At 40.2% G+C, this 21,586-nt stretch overlaps 1 protein-coding gene across 1 annotated transcript; it reads right to left on the bottom strand.

The window, feature by feature from the left end:
• Nucleotides 1-1,900: 1,900 nt before the first annotated feature.
• GFPT2 (glutamine-fructose-6-phosphate transaminase 2) lies at nt 1,901-19,681 on the bottom strand. The gene is made up of 19 exons (XM_061456965.1): nt 19,481-19,681; nt 14,507-14,614; nt 13,780-13,878; nt 12,958-13,083; nt 12,315-12,373; nt 11,696-11,830; nt 10,157-10,218; nt 8,543-8,622; nt 8,136-8,253; nt 7,311-7,474; nt 6,708-6,803; nt 6,505-6,602; nt 6,044-6,164; nt 5,565-5,722; nt 5,315-5,429; nt 4,668-4,795; nt 3,881-4,048; nt 3,304-3,465; nt 1,901-2,752 (listed from the first exon to the last, which is right to left on the bottom strand). Exons 1-19 carry the CDS (start codon nt 19,485-19,487, stop codon nt 2,708-2,710), a joined length of 2,049 nt encoding a protein of 682 aa, XP_061312949.1. The 5' UTR covers nt 19,488-19,681; the 3' UTR covers nt 1,901-2,707.
• Between the last annotated feature and the right edge of the window lie 1,905 nt (nt 19,682-21,586).

Below are 21,586 nucleotides of genomic sequence, written 5' to 3'. Positions count from 1 at the left end.
TGATGTCATTATCAACGTCAAGCTGCAGCTTTGATGTCATTATCAACGTCAAGCTGCAGCTATGATGTCATTATCAACGTCAAGCTGCAGCTATGATGTCACTATCAACGTCAAGCTGCAGCTATGATGTCATTATCAACGTCAAGCTGCAGCTATGATGTCATTATCAACGTCAAGCTGCAGCTATGATGTCATTATCAACGTCAAGCTGCAGCTATGATGTCATTATCAACGTCAAGCTGCAGCTATGATGTCATCTTCCCAGTAATACCCCTTCACGAGTTGCTGTGGCTACAGCACAATGACATCAAGCGTTGTCAGCCTGACACAGCACACTGTGATCACACCATGGCCATCTCGTACCCATGCTTTGGGATGACAGCAGTGTGCCCAGCCCCAAAACACACGGTGATGCAGCTGCAAGCCCTGACCTGTTGCCTCTGCGGTGATCACTGGGGCATGAACTCCCCATGGTTCTTCCAGAGTGAATGGTTCAGAAGGGAAGGGATTTATTCCCCCCCAGGGTAGCCCAGCTATTTTTGACCCCACTCAAAACTCGTAAGCTTTCTATACATTACCGTAGCATCTGCCTTGATGTTAGGAGCGCTTGTTTTTCAAAACAGGTGCTGACTAAAAATAAAGTCCATGTATTTTTCCACTTCTCCCGTGACTAACGAGCTTTCTTTTCTGTGATCTTGGTTCTCATAGAGGATTTTAGGAAAATAAATTGATTTATTAAAAAATTACAGTGTAATGTATCACACAGACTAGATAACATCAGTTACTAATTCTAGACAGCCAGTAAAAGAGGGCTTTGCATCGCTTACCAAAACATGTTGGGTACCCAGTTACATATTCTTGGCATCTAGGTCAGATTATCACTATCCTTTTCGTTATGATTTAGGTTCTTTCATGTGGTTATAAAAAGTACTAGAGCAGTTTCCAGTAAGAAGCTCCTGTTACAACAAGCTAGTATAACACTTTCAAGTTATTAACCTACATAAGCATTCAAACATTTCCAGTGAGAAGCAAGCCTGTAGACGAACATCATAAATAAAGCTTTAGTAGCCAATGATTTAGTTCATAAAATGCCAAATATTACAATTTCTGACTGTTCCAATATAACAAATGAGCAGAGATCCTTGTGTAACAGCCTTATTTCATTAAGGTTCATAAATGCTTCCTGTTGGTAGTTAGTTCATAACCAGCAAAGTGTGCATTTGTAAATATATAAGTTAATCAAATAAGGCTTTAGTCCTAGCTTAAAGATGTATTTTGCATTCTCTTATTTGCTGGTAGAGGGTGGTGAGTTTTCTTATATATGTTCCTGTGTCTGTAGTTTAAATACTACATCAAATATAAATTTATGGCATTTTTTTCTTGGCCAAAGAGGCAACTTTCTGACCATAAACAGCATATGTAATTATACAGACACAGCTTCTATTTTTACTTGCAGAAAATTTCTTCCTCCATTCATCTACCTTAGCAGAGGGAAAAAGACAAAGGTTTAATCAGTAGCTGGTGTCAACCACAGTAGGAGCTACAATCCGAGATTACACTATTGTTTCAACACATCTGGCAAAACAAAACATCAATGAACAGTCACCACACTGAGTTCTCCTGTACTCCTGTGCAAGCTACCCAAACCTGACACACTATTTTGCAACACATCTGCTGGATAAGGAAAAGTGAGGTGTTTCTACATGGGAGACCTGTGTGACACACAAGAACTAGCCCAAGAAACAAAGAACTCTGATATCATATCAGGATTTAGGCAAGACTAGGGGAGAACACTGTCACTTGTAACAGAGTACTAAGGTGCTGTACTTCTGTCCAGACCCTAGATAAGGAGGCATCAAGTTCAAAAAAAAAAAAAACAAAACAAAAGAAACATAAAAAAGAAGAATTTATATAATCTTTTAATTGCATTGTAATCTCATTGTACACTCTTCAAACAGAAACACCACTTGAAAGACATCCAGTTCCCTTATTTTGTTGTACTGTACATGTTATGCAAATAAGAGCTGGGGTGGCATACAAAACAAAACGTTGCTCTGGCTTTTCAAATAATTAGTTGAAAGAAGCAGAAATTTAAAACATTGTGGGGAACTGACAGCCACAGAAGAGCCTTGCAAATGATTGGTTGAATATGAAACACAGATGCAAAGGTCGGGGGGGAAGCTGGGGAGGAAGAGGGACAAGTTTCCAGTTTGAAGCTGAAGTAAGAAAAAAAAAAAACCCTAACAACTGTACACAAATGTCAACATGCTCAGTATTTACATTCTGAGCCTTACCAATGCTACAGATAAGCAATGTACTAAAAAAATAACTTAAAGAAAGCTATACAATTGTAGTTATAAATACTATATCTTTAAAACTAGTTAAGTAGTGTAGGCTAAAAAAATGTTCACAGTTACTCTGAAGAGAGCTGTATATATATATTGCACAGTAAAAAAGTTCATTCAGTATACCATGTGTAAACAATTTTTATCTTCTTTGGCAATTTCAGGACTTAGAGGAATAGCAAAAGCACTTGGATACAAGGCACATCAAAAGCTTTTAAAGCTGCAAGATAAATCCTTGTGACACTTTCCAGTTAGCACTGTCATTCTCTTTAGAAAAACGTGTACTTATCAATTCAGAACAACACATTTCTACAAGTATAACTCAGAGGTCTGATGAGAAAAACATCAGCTGTTCATGGCTGTTATTCTACAGTAACAGATTTGGCCAAGTTTCTTGGAAAGTCCACCTAGAATGAAGAGACAGACTTTCAGTATCTGACAGTAACACTGACATTCTGCATTTCACAGTTCATTTAGTGTGCTTTTTTAGACTTCCTAATGAGTTCTGCTTTGTTCTAGACATATTAACACACACAAGAGACTGCAGATAATGACTCACTGTTGAATTCAGCCTTGCTTCCAAAGCCCTCCTAACAAATGCATATTTGTTTTGCACAGGGTACCTTCCCAACGCAGTCATCATTATCAAACTGACACACCTAGCCAGTGTCAAACTAAGCTGTACAAAGCACTGACCTATTTCATGTTAAAGTGCAATATCACAGTTTTATTTCTCTGAAAAAGTTCTATCTGTACTCTTAACTAGAAGGATACTAATTAGAAAATATACAGCTGAAGAATTAGCACTGAAATGACACCTCTACTACCCCAGCCGCTATAAGCTCCATTATTACCATGGTTCCTTAGATATGCCATATAACTGAGTCTTTCACTTTACACTGATAGGAGGAGGTTTAAAACTGCACTAACTGGAGGGCTAAACACAGAAAGCACTTACATCATATCCTCTGAGAACAGCCAGGTGGAATGAAAGCAACTGGAGAGGAATAACACTCAAGACTCCTTGAAGGCAGTCAACTGTATGAGGCAGCTCAATGGTTTTATAGGCAAATTTTGAGCTTTCTGTGTCTTCTTTAGAACACAGAATGATTGGACGACCCTGAAAACAAAATTTTGCAGTGTTAAGTGAAGAGGTGGCTTAGGACTGCTTTGAAGTATCCATTCACAGCACGCTTGTATGTTTGAAGGCACTCAGGTAGTTAAAAGACAACGCTGGTCTTGCATTAAGCAGTTTTTCATTCACTGGTTTGTGAGACTGCAATATTTTCAACCTATGGAGTTTTAACATTATTCCATGTACTTCAAAAACAAACCAAAAACCTCAAACCACCCACATGCAATCACTTTTCACTAGTGTCCGTAACCTATAATAGCTACCTACAATGCAGATACAGTGTTTTATTTATAACAATTTAAAAAAAACACCAATACATCCTTTTTCTGAGGCACAGCCAGCAGTTATACATCATACACAATCTCCTTCTCTGTTACACTCTGTTAGTTAAACAGCTTACCTGTCGAGCAGTGACCTGTTGCAGAGCATTCTGGCATTTGGTGAAACAAGGATCCTTCATTATCACCATGATAACAGGCATTTGTTTATCTATGAGGGCCAATGGCCCATGTTTCAGCTCACCAGCCAGGATACCTTCAGAGTGCATATAGGTGATTTCTTTAATTTTCTAAAAAAAAAAAAAAAAAAAATCATCAAGTTACCAGTAAATCAGATGGGAAATAAAAGCCACAAGAAGCAAAACAGGAAGGTGTACATCTGCCACTTAAATACAGACTCATGGTTCTAAGTTGGTATTTTTAAAGGTCAGCTGGAGGAAGCAGAGCTTGCCCCTTGACATGCATTTGCAGATAAAGAAATGGAGTAGTCAACAGGAGCTTTAAGAAACAAACACCCAGCAAAACCTTGGCTAATGCAGTCTACCTTTAACATTTCAAACTTCTGCAGGAGGTGGATGCGTGTCCATGCTACCAGAACGTTCATAACAATTCATGTTTCCTGCATGACCATCTCATCAACATCAGCACACTGTGCTTTTATATATATTTAATAGATTCATTGAACACTATTTATTATGTGAAAGAAACAAGAAACTGATTATTGTATCCAGCTTCACCTTATGTGTTCAATCCAACAGGACTAAATACTCTTAGTTACAGATAGCAGGTTCTACTGCAGTACAATTTACTGCAGCACAATTAAGTTGAAATATTAGAAATAAACTATGTTGTAGAAACCACAAAAGCTCATTTTAAACAACATCTAACAATATATTGAGAAGTTCTTACCAGAGCTCCTTCCAGACAAGTGGCATAATTATACCCACGACCCATAACCAGCAGTGACCTTTGTTTGTACAGTTCAAGAGCTAAGTCGTGTATCTTCTCATCCAAGGACAAGACTTCTTTAATCATCTCTATTGGGACACATAAAAAGCACCTATTAAAAATCTTTTTAACTGGAAAAGGTAGTTTGCTTGCAGTAGGATGTTCTAATGACCCACTGTCAAACATTCACTTTGCATCTTTGACTGCAGTTTAAGGTAATTTCCCTCCAGCCTTATTTAACAGTAACAAATTTAAAGCAACTATTGGTTTAAGCAGTGCTCGCACATCCCATTTGTATTTCTAAAGGAAGCTGCGAATATCCATTTTAAATCACCAGTTTAGGAGATAAGTAATGTGTCTCATACAAAACTAATTTACTGTAATTAGAAAACCCAACCCATGAAAACTGTGATCTTCCTGCCAACTTTCTTGGAAGGGCACTTGTAAAATTGGCCATTAGTGCAGAAAGTAATAGTCCATTTTTCTTGCATTGTCAGGAGGAGGGGGAGAGTGAAACTTCAATGAGAAAGAAGCATCCCCAGTAGTATTTTATATTGCCCATTAAACAACATCCCCTATCCCTCCTAAACCCCAAAATATCAATATACCTGGCAATGATTTCAGTCCACTAATGATTTCCTGTCGCCTTTTCTGCAAGGAAATTCTGTCTTCAGACATCATTAAGCCAAACATTACAAGAGACACGAACTGGCTGGTATAAGCCTGCAGACAAAACAAAACATTTAGCGTTAAGTCTGCAGAGAGTTCGTATGAGCTCAGTTTGAAGTGCTACAATTAAAATTTTAATTGGATTCCACAGGGCTGAAGTATGAAAGTCAGACCGTGAACAGCAATTACCTTTGTGCTTGCCACACCTATCTCAGGTCCTGCATTGATATGTACACCACAGTCAGTTTCTCTGGATATTGAGCTTCCAACTGTGTTTGTGATGCCAACTGTTAGAGCACGACGGTCCTTACAATACCTCAAGGCCATAAGCGTATCTGCAGTTTCACCTGGAAAACATTTACATCTTGACTTCAGGTTGACAGAGGATAATATTAATTCCTGAAAAGCATGATTCCTGAAAAGCATTAAAATTCTACACAGGGTGTTCTAAGTAACTGCAGCCACAATGCAAAATGCAACTGAAAACAACCCTTCATCACTCACTCATTGTCTATGTATTTGAATCAAGCTGGAAAGAAACTTGAATTCAAGCCAGATCTGGCCCATTAGCCATCACCCTCCTTTGCAGCATGCAGAAAGTAATAAATCATTGGCTCTTTATTCTAGAGTTTGCACTCAAGTGAAGACAAAGAGTAAACACAGCTTACCTGACTGACTTATAAAAAAGCACACATCATCTCTGAATACAGGTGTGTTTCTATCCAAGAAGTCACTAGCAAGTTCCACCATCACTGGTAACTCAGTTAATTCTTCCAGTACTTGTCGAGTCTGTATTCAAGCAGCACACGATATTTGTTACTACTGCCACCCATAAAAGCCTTGATATCTTAAAAGTCAGAGATAATCTGAATGGATTCTTATTATAATAACTGGTAACTACAGCATACCAGAGCTTTAAAAAACAAGGTGAAAAAAGTGAATTTCTAGCATGGTGCATAACAGCATCAGAGCATTAATAAGTACTGTTGCACAAAGGAAAACTAAAAGGGTGAGATCCCTCAATTAAAGCCAAAGTTTGAGATACAGAAGAAAAAGCAGATGAAAAACTAGTGTCTATAAACCCAGCAACCATGAGTTAATATATGCATTTAGCTAAGGCTGTACGTACAGCAACTGCAGCATGGTAACTGGTCCCACAGCCAATAATGATCAGTCTTCGGCATCTTCTGATTTCTTTGAGGTGATCCTTCAGCCCCCCCAGGAGAACTGTAAACAAACAAGCAAGAATATATCAGCGGTGTATTTTATGTTCTAGCTAACATGTTCCAAATGTGCAGGCTTAGTGCAGCCTGAATGGCTGCTGTCAGTTACCTGTGCTGCTCTCAAAATTCACCCTGCCTCTCATCGTGTTCACAACTGATTCCGGTTGCTCAAAAATTTCCTTTTGCATGAATGCACTGAAGTTCCCTGTTTAGAAAAACATTACATGGTTAAGGTTCTGTTTGTTATTTGAAGTCTATTACAGTTAAAAAGAGTCAATTTTTAAGATAACCTGCAGTAGCAAACTAATTTGACTAGGTTAGCTTAAACACAAGCTTAGGAACAGGCGAGAAGAAGGGAGGGATCGGTAGTTCCTCTATTTGGTTGGTTTCATTTCTTAACTCTGACAAGGTAACTGAATTCCTTTATAAGTAAACTTCTGTATTACACTTCAGTTCTCCATTTACAGTGAAAGTAACTATAACATGTTAACATTAGTTAACACTAAATATTGAGAACTTTTCCAAGGCTAAAAATGTGTAAGGTCCCGTACCACCCATCTTCCCCTGGTCTTAAAGCTTGAAATTGTCAACTCCCAGCACAAAAAGCCTTAATATCAGGTCATTTTCCCAACAAATTAGCAGTTTTTTCCCTTATCTACTACACAGTCAATATCAGCCTGTGATGATACTTGCTTACAGATGTTCAACCCACCCTTCATGATTTGCTGCAATTCCATCTGCAAGGTCTGGATGACCCGGGAAGGATCACCACTAGCTGAACGCTCAAGACGGTGAATTGAAAGCTTCCCATCAGTTACTGCTGCAATGTCATCATCTTCTAAGAAAATTACTCTGTTGGTATGTTCAATGATAGCACTACAGGAAAAAGCAGAAGCAAAACAAACCTGACATGTCAGTAAGAGCTGGTAGCAGGATTCAAAGCAATTAAATATGCCATACAGCACTTCCAGCTCCCCTTCCATCTTCATTTCGGACATCACTACAGATAGAGCAATCTTAAAGGAAATGGCTCCATCTGCTGCTCCTCCTGCACTCTCACAGGAACCTGGAGCAGAAGGCTCAAGAACCACAGCATCTTGCATCAGCAAGTTCCTGCTAATCTGACCTTGCCAACCTGATGGACCCCTAATAAGGCCACAATCTTGTTTCTGAGACAAATGCATACCTGATGTCCAGATTCCTGCTGAGCTATTTCATCCTCTGATAGATTAAAATACCAAAACCTAGACTAACCTATAGTTTGCCCAAATACTCAGGTGATGGTGTCTATTTGTACCTAACTTATCTTCATATGCTGGATGTACTTTATACAGAGGTTAACAACTGGCAGATATTGCAGATGTTTAACACTGATGTTAAACCTTCACATTTTACATTCTTAGCCTGGGGGCTTTATGAAGTTGCCTGGATTAGAAGCTATTCTGTCAGAAAACAATTGTACAGCATGAGATTTCCAGAACTATCTTACTTCTAAAGAAAAACAGTATTTTGAGAAACACTTAAGGACTTGTACTACCTTGCATCTGAAGCAAAGAAGAATTCTACTGCCTTATCCCCAACAGCATGAAGGCAGGTAGAGCTGTCCAGTCTTTTCATTCGTGAATTGCACATGTTCTTCACATTCTCAATGTTGCCTGTGAAGGAAATGAGACACTTTAAATGCAAAGCCAGATTTGTTCAAGTTAAAAAATTACAGACTATACAGGTTCAAGGTATCAGAGTTACACAAGTATTTTGAGGAGATGGGATTTTTACATGAACTACACATTTATCAGTATAAAAATATAATACGCTCAGCTAAAAAGCTATTTGGGATATCAGATGGTAGTTTTATAGTAGAAAGACCAATTAACCTAATTTCTAATTGTAAAGTAACAACAATTTTAATTCTTAAAAATAATGTAATTGGATTTCTCAACTTACATGTTCTATATAAAACAGGAATCTGGTCAGTGGAGAGCTTGTACTTGCTTCTAACCCCAATGAGCAAAGGACTCCCTCTCCTACAAAGGGAAAACACACAAGTTTAAAAGGAGAAAAGTGCATACAAAACAGTCAAAGGACATCTGTGAAGTTGAAAGACAATATCCCATCTAGCTTCCTAAAGAGGAAGATTCTCTTCAACCCTCATCCTAATGCCATTATGTGGCAGGAATTATATAAGCTTGGCTTGTTTCTGTAAGATTTGCCAAATATAATGATGTGAATAAGTACCACAATGCCTCGGTCTTTCCCCATGAACTACACCTTGGTAGAGGAAAACATATATGAACTAGTTATTTTCCTTCCAGTAATCACAAAAGAGCTTAGCGCAGGCCTCAGTTTGAATACCTTTATTTAAATAAAGCTTACTCTTCTTTAGTGAGCCAGCACTAAACTCCTGTGCTCTTTACTATAGAAATTCTGTTTCAAACTTTAACCTTTTAAATTCAGAAATGTCAACCATCACTACTACACCTCTGAAACTATAGAATATTCAGGTCATTTTGAAATTATAAGGCTCACATGCCACACTGAAGAGATTAAAATAAAATTAAAGAAACCCCACAGTAATAAAAGAGTAATTCATGCACACACAGAGCCTCAAGTTACAAGTTTAGCTTCTCTTAATCCCCTCACTCCTGAAAACCCTACCCTGAACCACGTATAGAATAGATCATTTCAGAAGATGTTCTCCAGTTAGAGTGATGGTACAGCTGGCTTTTCCACAATTTTAATATAGACCCATTTTAGGGCACAGAAGCAATAGGCTTTTTGGTGGTTGTATAAAACAGTCTTTATTCCCGCTGCTAATTCACTTGCTACTTTAATATCTTCACATTTCCTGAAAGGTGTTTTCCAAGTCACAAATAAAAGCAGAACTTATACAGAAAAAAAAAACCCTCATAAATTCTACAACCATTATAGAACACTATTTGTATAACCTGTTTGTATGATGTCACTTTAGCCAACCTGAACATGCTTATCTCAGTTTTTATTCAATGTGAAGTAAACTTGAACGATACTCTTCCCCCTTTTTTTGATATACAAGTGTTTACACACTCTCAATACAACTGCAGCAACATAAGATACACTGAGTTTCTTTATTGACACACTGTAACAGGTACCAGAACACACTATGGGTGGTATGTTCCAAGCGGGTCGTTTGAATGAGCTCTAACCCAATGTGTATTTGCATGAAGCAAGAGAACATCATCTGATTACTTTTCACTATTGTCTTTGCATCCTCCAAAAGTGAATAGCCACAGCTACTTTATTAAACAAAATAATGTTAAAGACTATAGAGAATCAAAAGAAGCCTCTGGAAATTTGGTGACCTGCAGTTAGCACAGCTCAAGTTATATTTAATAGTCAGTTGAAGAGTTGCTCAGCAGAATTTTGCTGCATTTCAAAAGGATTCCATTAGGGCAGTTGCCTTCTGAGTTTTGGTTAATTAAGCACTTTAAACATCAGTATTTTAGTATCTTTAAGAGATGACACAGTTATTTTTTACCACCTAAAAAGCTTAAATTATGGATAAAATGGACTTTTACTAACCTGGTAGCAACAGCTTCACCTGGGTAATGGATGCTCTTGAAAACCAATGCAAAAGCACCTTCCTGGAAACCATGCAAACAAAAGAGAAACAAAAAAGCTTTAAACAACTTATCTCGATTAGTTGCATCTCATTGAACTGGGGCCCCTCTTCCTGAGGTGGCTGTGAAGGAAAGCTCTTTACTACTATCAGGAATCTCTTCCTGGAGGGCAGACTGCACCTTTAAAGGAATTGGTTATGGAGCAGAACAAGCTAAAATGCACGTACCACTGCAACAGCTGATAGATCAGGCTGTGAGCACTCAGCCTCTCTTCAGAAATAAAACCAATACGTCCTAATGCAACGGTTAAGAAAATCTCCGAGATGTCTAACAGACTTCATGTTGATTAAGAGTAACATTTACTTTCAGAAAGATTTGTAATATGAATGTGCATGTAGCTGCATTTTATCATGCATTTTCAGCTAAGATTCTGGAGTTACTACTTCTAGTTTAAGAAGAAAATTCTCATTAATGTATTTTAAAAATAAATAAGAAAACCTCCACCAAAAAACACCCAAGCAAAATCAACAGTGAAAGCGTTAAAATCCAGGAACACACAACCAACCACTCTATAGTATTACCACAGCTTGCAAGCTTTAAGAGTATTCCAAAAGCAGGAGCAAACCCTCCAATGTGCAAACAGAAGAGAGATGGTAACAACCACTTCTCCCACAGGGACTCCAGTCCTGTGGTCAGGTGAAGTCACCCTTTCCCTGAAAAAGGTGGTTGCTATTCCCTCTTGCCCCTCAGAGGTCTTTACTTCATGTGTATTCCAGCCCTGCTCTAGGGGAATCTTACAGAGCTGCTTCAGAGAGGAGAAAGGGGAGGTGAAAAGAGCATAAGAAACTGCAGGAAGGGGAGGGAAAACATCTGCCCGGAGACTGGGGGAGGAAACAAAGCAAGCTTTCTCCAAGTCTGTAATGCATCTATCAAGCATTCACAGACTAAGTAACAGTAGATTCCCACTTCACAGTTTGGAAACTTGCTACACGGTGAATCGGTACAACTTGTTAGATCTATTTCCAAATAGGGGAGCCAAGGCATTAGACAAACTTGAATCACAGCAGTGTTTTAACATGATCAGAGTAGCTTTTAAGAACACACTGCCCTTCATTAGAGATTTCAACCCCCAGAGACTCCTATGACTTTTTTTTAATGAAACTGCTTCATTAAGAAACTGTGACACCCTCTTGCTTAAAAAAACAACCCCAAACAACCAATCAAACAAACAAAAGAAACCCAAACCCACCAAACAAAAGAACACTACTAATGCCATTTAAAGATTTACCATTGAAAAGCCTCTGAAATTTCCAAAGTTTTAATCTCACTTCTTGGTCTATCAGGCATTGTTTAGAGGCAAAAAAAAAGTGTTACATGCAGCACCTTCTAAGGACTCCTGCAGAGGATCTAGATGCATCAGTGCATCCAGGTATACTAAGAAATACTAAGAAACTCTACAAATAGCTTATATTATAGTACAAGAAAGGAACTTCCCACTTACCAACTGCTGAATAACTCTTTCTACCAAGGCTGAAAAACTGGTGTCCTCACTCTCTCTGTTGTCATACATGTATTTGATCAATTTAGGGATGGTTTCTGTATCCGTTTCAGACTCAAATTCATAACCTTTGCTCTCCTGAAATATCATATAAACAAGGAAAAAAGGTTTTCATCCTCAGGCAAGAAACACTGAAGAGCTTCTTGGCTGCCATCCACCAGAAACTGCACAGTAAGACAGACTGCATGGAGCACTACACTGGACTGGTAGATATATATCGTTATAGACAAAATATAAAGACTTATTTTGCCATAGCTACTTTCAGAAATACTACAATAAAACATGTAGTAAAACTTGCTTAGCATCTGCCAAGCAACAGGAGACAGGAGAGAGCTGAGTCCACACACCCTCTCAAAGAATTTGAGTGCAAATTGTTACTTTAAGTACTCTGCATTTAGGATTACAATAAGTTTACCAGCACCTGAGTAATTTTTGTTAGGTACACTCCTTCACACTACTATTTGATAGATGAAACCAAGAAACTTGATTTCAGATTCCAACAAATTCATGAAAAATCTGATGACGGTTGAGCAGTTGTAGAAACAAGTTGTCACAGACTCACCAGAAACTTTCTCAGGTCCTTATAATTTGTGATGATTCCATTATGGATAACAACAAACTCTAAAATGAAATATATACATATTCATCAGTAATGAATAATTAAGATATTTAACTTAGAATACAAAATTATGGGGTAAAAAAAGCAGCTCAGAAGTACACTAGAAACTACCTCCTATAGCTTTCAGACCTACAGTTTATCACAACATGGACAAAAGAAAGTGGAAGCTTACAAATTCTAGAGGCATACAAAGGTTGCTCCAAATCATTAAGACAGTTTTAAACTACACCCAGTAAAATGGCACCAAGCCATCTCACATGAAAAATGATACATCTCCTTTTTCCAGCCCAGACAATATCAATGTGTTTACATTTTCAGTCTTACCTTTTAAAACAAGAATGTTGTAGTTTGACTAACTTGCATTAGTTTTCAGAGAACAGATTTCATTAACCTTTTATAGTGCCACTTTAGCCTCAGAAGAGGTTATTTGGTTGTGAAAGCATCTAACCTAGGTGTAATGGCAACAGCTTAGCCTTAATATACAAACCAGACACCGTAACACTAGTAAGAACAGAGAACATATGTACTATGTGGATTGAACCATTTCAAATTCATACAGTTTCATAGTGCTGCAGAGATTACATACCATTCCTTTTATCAGATCTCTGAGGGTGACTGTTTATTGCACTTGGTACTCCATGGGTCGCCCAGCGAGTATGAGCAATTCCAAAATGTGTTTCAAAATCTGTTTTTGAATCCAGATCATCTTGTTCTATACAAAAAAAACCCATCAGTTTACTGAATATTCATATTCAGTATATAGAATATAGAGTCTCTCTCACACACACACGCACACAACACTAGTAAAACACTAAGAGAATTCCTACAGGCAAATATCTAAAAGTTATCTTCTGCCTTGCTTTTAAACCATTTGCTTTCTTGATGTTACACTTCAGATAGTTCAAGCTACTGTGATTAAAACTTTGTTTGCCAAGACTCAAGCCTTTTCAGCCAATACTAACAGCTAGGCTAACAGACCACATTACTACAAATTATAATGTAAACGTATTAAAACACAACTTCAGCTTTTCACAGATGGGAGCACTGCATAAAGCAGATTGTGGTGACAGCCAGCTACTTAAATGGTCGTAAATTCTGTCAGAGTCCGTGTTTCAGTGTTTCACAGGAATGTCTGAGTAAAGCACCAAGGGAGCCCAGGTCTTGAACAAAGAAGCAGCCAAAAGAGGGGAGAGTAGACTGATAATGTCACAGCACCATACTCAAAGATCAGCTTGCTTTTCCAGTATAGATTTGGGGGAACAAGCAATTTATCTGCCATTGGATTACACAATGCAGTTATTTCTGGTACAAAACCATAACTGTAATCTCATGGTCTGACTTTCTGCTGAAATGCAGATGATAGCTGACTGGGAGGCCAAAGTAAAGGGGTAATATTTAAGACACTTACTGTACAACTCTTCTTCCAAGGCCTTTACTTTTCCTCTTTTCTTAACTAGTTTGATGAACCTTTCTTTATCCTCATTATTATTTCCATCAATTGCCACTCCTACAGTATAGGACACAGTCACAAGAGTTATTTAAAGCATGAAATACAGTGGATGAAGAAAAGGCTGAGAAAATACAGACAAGCACATATTAGTGAAACAATTATTTTTAAATCATCCTTCAAATTGAAATAGTTGAAGTCTGTTGCTAGACCTGTGTATGTTCAAATCAAATTAGACGAAGTCTATATCCATTTGCACAGATGAAAATACAAATGTGTCATCTCCAATTTTGCTTGAGGACAGACTGATATATTTTGCCTGATGAAATCAGCCAACTGAAAGCTAAAGAGAAGTTTAATCTTCCTCATCCTTTCACTGGGACTCACATGCACAAAAAAGGCTGAGGCACAACCTACACGACCCAGTATGGAGGCCCGCTTCCTTGCACCCTGTTTGCTTTGTGTACTAAACCTCAACCTCCATCTGATCAGAGCGCTAAATACCCAGTTTAAAGTCAGGAGGAAAGCTGAAGAAGGAACTCCAAGAATTAAGGTAATTAGTTCTTGTCTTTTAATCTGCAGGATAAAAAGGAAAGAAAAATCCAACATGCAGAAGTTGAAAGTACCCAAAAAGTCACGCAAGAAGCCATAGATTGCCAAAATTGATTTGTTGAGTTAGCTCACATACCTGCGGAGTCATATCCTCTGTATTCCAGCCTCTGTAATCCTTTTATCAGGGTTTCAAAAATTTCCTTCCGAGTCCGAGGCACTCTGTAGTTTAGATAAGCAAAAATTCCTGTTTAAAGAAAAGAGGGGAAGGGGGCAGAGGGGGAAAGAAGCAAAGATTTATTTTAGAGTTTGCATCCCTTCAGACTCAATTTAAGACCCTTTAAAACTAGCACCACAAAGAGGTCCTAGGGGAACGCAACCTCCAATTTAGTACAATTCTTCCTACTGGGTTTTTAAATGGAAGGATCTCAAATACAGTAAATGAATCAGGACCCTCATTTTTGCTACACAGCACATACATTTTCCCGGCCAGATTTACTCTCCTCATGTTACCCACCAAGAGTTAAACAGTTGAGAGAGCTAAAAAAATTTCTGCTTTCCATGAAAACCACCACCGCTGAAAATGGGAACATTGTGATCTATTTCATATCCAGACATTCAAAGAAGGAATATATTCACCAGTACTAACACAAGGAGACTTTTGTAATCAAAGTCATGGCCTTAAATACCCATGGGTAGGTACTAGGCACAACATCTATTTCTGAAAGGCTCCAGCTTAATCCTTTATACAACAGTCACTTCAGCGGGAAAAGAATAGAGAATAAAACAGAAAGAAAGGGCAGAAGTCAAAAGGATAGGACAACAAAGGAAAGAAAGAGAAGACACAAAAACAGGGTCACCCAAAACCCAAGCCTTCACCCTTCACGCTGCCTCAACACAACACTGCCTGCCAAACCAAACTCAACAGAGACACAAGATCCCTTTGCTTGCCCCGTGTTACTCAGGTCAACTCTTACACAGGCATCATAAAGATGTGAACTCGCTCCTTGCCTACTTGGCAAACAGAGTCTGGAAGAGTCTGAAAGTCTGATCCCTCATCTCTTGAACAGACCAGTCATCAACCAAGAAGTGGCTTTTTTAGTTTTGGGGTAGGTTCCCCCACCCTGTCCCTGCACATTATTCTCCTCTTTTTCACAGCAAAAGTACACAAAGATTCTTTTCATTAGGGGGAGTTTGGGGGATGTTGTTTTAGCTTTAGAAAAGGTGCAATCAAAAGGTCACCTGCAAAGGAAAAAACAGCCATTCATTTTCTCTGCCTACTGCTCTCCCTGGAACTTTGTAGGATCGATCAGACCTTTTTATTAACTTTTGCAAACCTGTACCCCAATAAAACAGAAACATTTCATTCACCATTTCAAACGTTTCTCCAAGCAACAAGTCAGGAGTGGAGACTACAGTTAGCAAAAACCAGACTTCAGGAGCTCAAAAGATAAGCAGTTCAGACAATCAAGTGTTTTAAACAGAGAAAGCCTTTGTTTGAAATTTAACACCCTCTTCCCCTTCAATTAAGGCTTTTGAACTGTAAATGGCTGGAGTGAAGCAGCTGTTATAATGATACACCAATAAATCTCCCTTATAAATATGGTCCTGAATTCAGTTGCTCCACTGGTTTTAAGCCATTAATACTGTTGGTTTGAAAGTGAGGCTAAGGGACTATTACATCGGTCTCCGGATTTTTCTTGGAAGGATTAAAGGGTGCAAAATGCTTTCCTGCTACAGAAGTGAGATTTATGAGGAGCTCACCCTAATTATTTCTAGAGTGTCCAGCATTAATGGAGATAGTAAAACAATAGTTGCATTTAAAGAGGTATTTGGGAATTTGAGCAGCTAAATACTGTTCTTCAGGGTTGCTTTGAAAAATAATGCCTCTGGTTATATACAGGCACTTCAGGCTGAGAGCCTGCTGATCTTTTTTCCCCAGCAGATGTTTACCGTTCTCTGGCACTAACCATGAAGCTCAATCAAGAGCAGCATTCTTCAATTTCTTCAATACAAATGTCTCAACATCATTCCAAAGCATTGCTACACACCTCATTTCAGATCCAGCTCTATTTTCTAGGCCAGATTTCACAACGTATTTAAGACACAGCAGCCTTGTATGTTCCATGTGGCAAATCTGACTACACTGAGCTCCAGGAAGACCTTTCCTTCGGGACAGTCCATACAATGGTACCAGTGTGCTGCAATTGTTATAAAGATCCTTGTTTCCAAGGAACTGTAGCTGCGCTTCCACATATGTGACTTAGAAGACACAGAAGTCACCAGAGGCCATTGACAATGAAAGCAATAGGCTGCAGCCTGACCTCTCAAGAAATATATTATAAACTCTTCCAGTTAAAGGAAGTAAATCTGTATCTCAGCACCATTTCTCTAGTAATTTTCTGTTTCGGGATTTATCCACTTGCATATTTTATCCCCTACTTAGTCATTATTTTGGCTAGAATTAAAGCACATTGCTCAATTCTTGTAGAAACAACTGCTGATAAAGTCTTCTTCTAGCTTAATTCCCTCTGGAAGGAAACTAGTATGACTGAATCTTAGTTGAATCACTCTCATGATAAGAGCTTTGTGATGCTCACAAGTTACGTTATATTGGCCTCCCCAAGGTATTAGATGTCATTTCCAGAGTTTGCATCTCTCCTCCCCAGTGAAACCCAAGCGCATTGTAAGCTAATACAATAAAGTATGTATCAAGAAAGCCAGTGTTTAGTTGTCAGCACAACAGAAGCAGTGAAATACTTTCTTAAGTCATACAGACAAGCACAGAATCCAGTGAAAGCATTTAAGTGTTTCACCAGGGCATTGCTCTCTTGATCTAGATGCTAAATCTAGCTTATAACTTTCCATAACTACAGAGTTTTCACAGAGCATGAAGTAGGTCAACCATGTACAGCTTACCTTTAGAATCAGACACTCAGAGGTTGTTAAAACATTCCTAAAACCAGCTTTGATCATGTGCAGACACTGGAAGCAAGGCTCTCCCTTCATGTGCCTATCAAGACTTTTAGAGTGTCCTCTTTCCCTTTCAGGACTGCAAGCAACATGTCAAGAAGAGGAAAAGTTCACGGAGTATTTTTTTGGGAGAAAAAGCGCAGGAACTCTTGCAATTGCAAGACTTCACCAAAATCAAGAAGGGGGCAGCCTATACTTGAAGTTTGAACAAAATTAATTCTTTTTCTTTTTTTCTTTTAAATAAAAGGATGCCTCTACTGGGGTAGGCACATTGCTGATACCAGAAACTTGGCTTTGAGAAAGCCCCAGTCTCAACTTTATATCCTGGTGAAACTAATTTGGATTTAAAATAGGTAGATCATCAATTTATGAGATCTTACCTGGGTTTAAAACCCTGCATACTTTTGTTACTCTATCTTCTTAACATATGAATGTGATAACATCTCAGCTTTGTTTCCTAAAGAGCATGCTTATGGCAATATTTAATGACCCCATATTTTCAAAGCAGAAAACAATGGGTTTAAATCTTATTGTGTTACCTGAAGCCAGAGAAAACACAACAGGACATATTTTCAACACTTAAACCTGGAAAGATATGCAAAAATAAACCCAATAAAAGGAAGTAATTTAGAAACTGTCGGTTGCAACCTCAAGAACTCCTGCACTTCCTACAGCAGATCAGCATAGCAAAGACATAGGACATCTTTCACTATAACAAACGTAATGTAAAAGGTCTCCAAATGTTGCTAGGAAGAATACCAGCACCATTCTCACTGCACTTTATGAACTGCTGCACTCTCTGCCATAAGTCAGCTACTCCACCCCAAGCTAGACGTTTTACCAAAGTCATTTAACACTGTTAATACCCTCATTTTCCAATCAATATACAGCCCAGATACAGTAAGGTTTTGATATTACAATCACGTATCTCACTGCCCAGTGCTTGCTACCAATACCTTTGCTTTGCTTAGGCACTGAGCCAAGTCTCTCACCTGAAAGGGTTTTGTTTAGAAGACACATTTGTCCCATCTATAATGACCTGAGAGCTCAAACAGGAACACCTCGTGTCCCTAAGTGAGTGAAAGACACTTTCTAGGCTCCTTGCTCTTTCTGAGGTTACAATTAAAGAGGATGTGGAGGCAGGAAAAAGATATCCAGCTCAGAAAGCACGTTTTTAGGAGCAGTAACTCAACTCACTTTCAGTCTGCCCCTCACAAAAGAGGTTTTGTTCATAATGGCTGAGAAGTACTAGCACAAACTTTTCTTCTCCCGATGAAAGTATCCTTCCAGACCCGAGAGGGGGCTTCAGTCAAAGGATAGGTGAAGTTTCACTAACACTTCCTCCATAACTAAAATACATCGCATTAGCAGCTGCTGAACCTGCACTTTGATTTTAATCCAACCTAAAGCATATCCAGGCAATTGTATCAAGATTGCAGATATTATCTCCACCATCTCATCTTTATTAGATAAAGGAAGTTGAATAAACTCTCAGCAGCTATGAATTAAGCTCCTTCTCAGCCTTTTGTTTGAAAACCACAAAATCTTTCTATCGCCGCAGTTGGGAAGTGGCTCACAACTAATCCTTGGATTCGCAACGCCAGGGCCAAGCGCATCCAGCAGCCCGTGAGCCGGCCGAGGCGGTGATGCACTGAGGCACCTGGCCCAGGAGGGGCAATGGTTAACAGCGAGCCCTGATACCCCAGAGGAACCGGGAACGGGACGGTTGTCCTTCTCAAGACCTCGGGACAAGCCGCCGGGCACGGAGAATACGGAAAGAAAAGGCTGTGGGGAGCAGCAATGCAATCTCCTCTCCTCGGGAGAGGGGAGCTGACAGAGAAGCTTTACCTTTACCTGCCGTCGCCCCAAGGCCAGGTCGTCTTTCCTTCCCAACCCACACAAAGGATGCGGCGCGGCCAGTCCCGACCGACCCCGCTGTGGATTCCCGCAGCCCCGGAACCCGCTGTCACTCCGGGGCAGCCGGACACCTCTCGGTTCAGGGACAAAGCAGCTCTAGTCCCGCAGCCCGGCACAAGAGGCGGACAGCCCCGGGCACAGCCCGCTTTGTCAGCTCCTACCAGCGACCCCCCCGCTCCGTCCCGCCAGGACGGCAGAGCCCCACGGCGGCCCCGTCACTCACCGCACATGGTGGCACCACCCGGTCCTTCCCGCTGACAGGAAACGCGGCTCCCACCCGACGGCCTCGGCCGGGGACTGCCGCCGCCCCCGGCTCTTATAGCGCGGCCGGGCCGGCCCCTGCCTCCCTGCTCATTGGCCGGGGAGCGGGCGCTGGGGCCGCTCCGCCGGGGCCCTCAACGGGTGCACGGCGAGAGCAGAGCCCCAGCGAGGAGGGGGCCGAGGCTTCTCCGCTTGATTCTCCCAGGGGCCGCGGCGAGGCCTCCCGGGCTGCCCACACTGCGAAGGGGGTGAAGCAGCCCGGGAGCCCTCGCCGCGGCCCCGGAGGGCATGGGCAGCCATTTCCGGGGTTGGATTTTCCAGCCACAAGCGTTTATTAGAGCCATGGGTTCAACAGCCAACTTCATCGGCACAGGGGGGACCCAGGGAACCTGTGTTAGCGAGCAGCTGAACAGTGGCCAAAGGCGAGGGTCATCACCTTCTGCCTGAAGGAGAGCCCTTCTCCACAGTGGTCAGCCTCTGTGGGCTCTTCCATTTACTTGGCAAGAAAGAAACTGCTGATGGGCTCCAGGAATCTCTTCTTCCCGGGCTGGGGACACTGTGGGGGAGAGGAAGGCCACAGGACCTGGCCCAGCCATTACTGTCCACAGGGCACAGCACAGGTTCAGTTCTGCAGGCACGGCCCATGCAGCAGGCTCGGGCTTTGTCTCCTACAGAAACTTGCAATTTCATCTCTTTGGGAGCCTCCTCCAAGCAAAGGGAATGGTGACTTATAAAGCCAGTGCCATGCTTAGGCTGCAAGCATGCACAGAAGTAGCTCAAGCTGCGCTTTGAACAAGCATGATTTGTTAAAAACACATGAAGTACCATGATTCTTCAGCCTGCTTTTGGTTTCTTCTTCCTTATTAAAAAGTACCAAACTATTTCAGAGATGATCTTTGTTGTCTCATATGTAATGACTGAAATCCAAGCAAAAGGTGTCTCATTTAAGCTAGAATTTAAGGTCTCATGCTCACTTATATTCATCTTTGTAGGTTGTTTTTTACATGAAGTAGTGGTTCCTTCAAACTTGTCACTTTTGATGGAGAGGTTGAATGAAGGGTAAAGATGGGAACATCAGCATTTCATCTACAAAAGAACTCCGATGTTATTTTCTGGTCAACTTTTGTGCTACTTTAAGGAAGGAAACTATGCCTCAATTTTAAGGCAAAAAAACCTTGATTGAAATTATTTTTGAGTCATAACATTAAAGAGAACAGTGTTACAATTTCTGCTTTAAATTAGTTTAAAAGAACGACTAAATTAAGCGTATCTTTTCTGCCTGAGTCAAACAGCTATGCACACCATGCTCTGTGAAAACCAGTTTTGTTTTCCTTCCCCCTGTTCCCCTGGATAAGGCCAAACAAGCCCATGATTTGTCACTGTTGCAGCCCCAGTTCTGTCACCGAGCTGCTGTGTGACATCGGGCAGGTCATTCCGACACTTCCATTCCAGTTTCTTGTCTGTTCAGGTTGCTTTGCTCCTCCTCTGAAGCAGTCTCTGATCTTGTTCCCCCCAGTGCAGCCCAAGCCAAGGGGGAGGTTCCTAATCTCAGCTGCGCATGTTAAGTAAAACTGCTACTTACAATAAATTATATGCAATAAAGAAACAGTGTTTTGCTCCCTGTGCAACATGCATTTTAACTAATGAGTGGTGTAGACGATAGGAAAGAAACACCTTTTTTGTCCTCTTTTAACATCACTGCAATACTAACTGCCAAAGATCACGAGTCAGAGCCCAAAATTCCACTCACACAAGACATTTCATGTTTCCATGTGACATTCTCAGGGAGAAAACTAAACAAAAATGAGACTCAACTGCAAGTATGAACTGCATTAATCAGTGGTTGACTTCAGTAACTTATCAGTCAGCACCCCCCAGACTCATCTGTCTGATGCCATTTGGCTTTTTCACTCTTTGGAAGTGTGTTAGAGAATACACTGATTGTGTTTACTGATGGGTAGGTTTGGCTTGAAGGGGCAAGTTGTACAGATTTCAAGGAGACGATCAAACTGATCCCATCTCACCTTAAAACTTGTTAAAGTCTAGAAGCCAAAATACGTGGAAGTAT

The sequence above is a fragment of the Pezoporus flaviventris genome, unplaced genomic scaffold (genome assembly GCF_033815535.1).
Source record: "Pezoporus flaviventris isolate CSIRO_AGI_PZ_B2104156 unplaced genomic scaffold, CSIRO_AGI_Pfla_v1 ptg000023l, whole genome shotgun sequence".
In the NCBI taxonomy this organism is placed as follows: Eukaryota; Metazoa; Chordata; class Aves; order Psittaciformes; family Psittacidae; genus Pezoporus; species Pezoporus flaviventris.
Note: the sequence above shows the minus strand (reverse complement) of the source record. Positions and strands in the feature narration are given on the sequence as shown.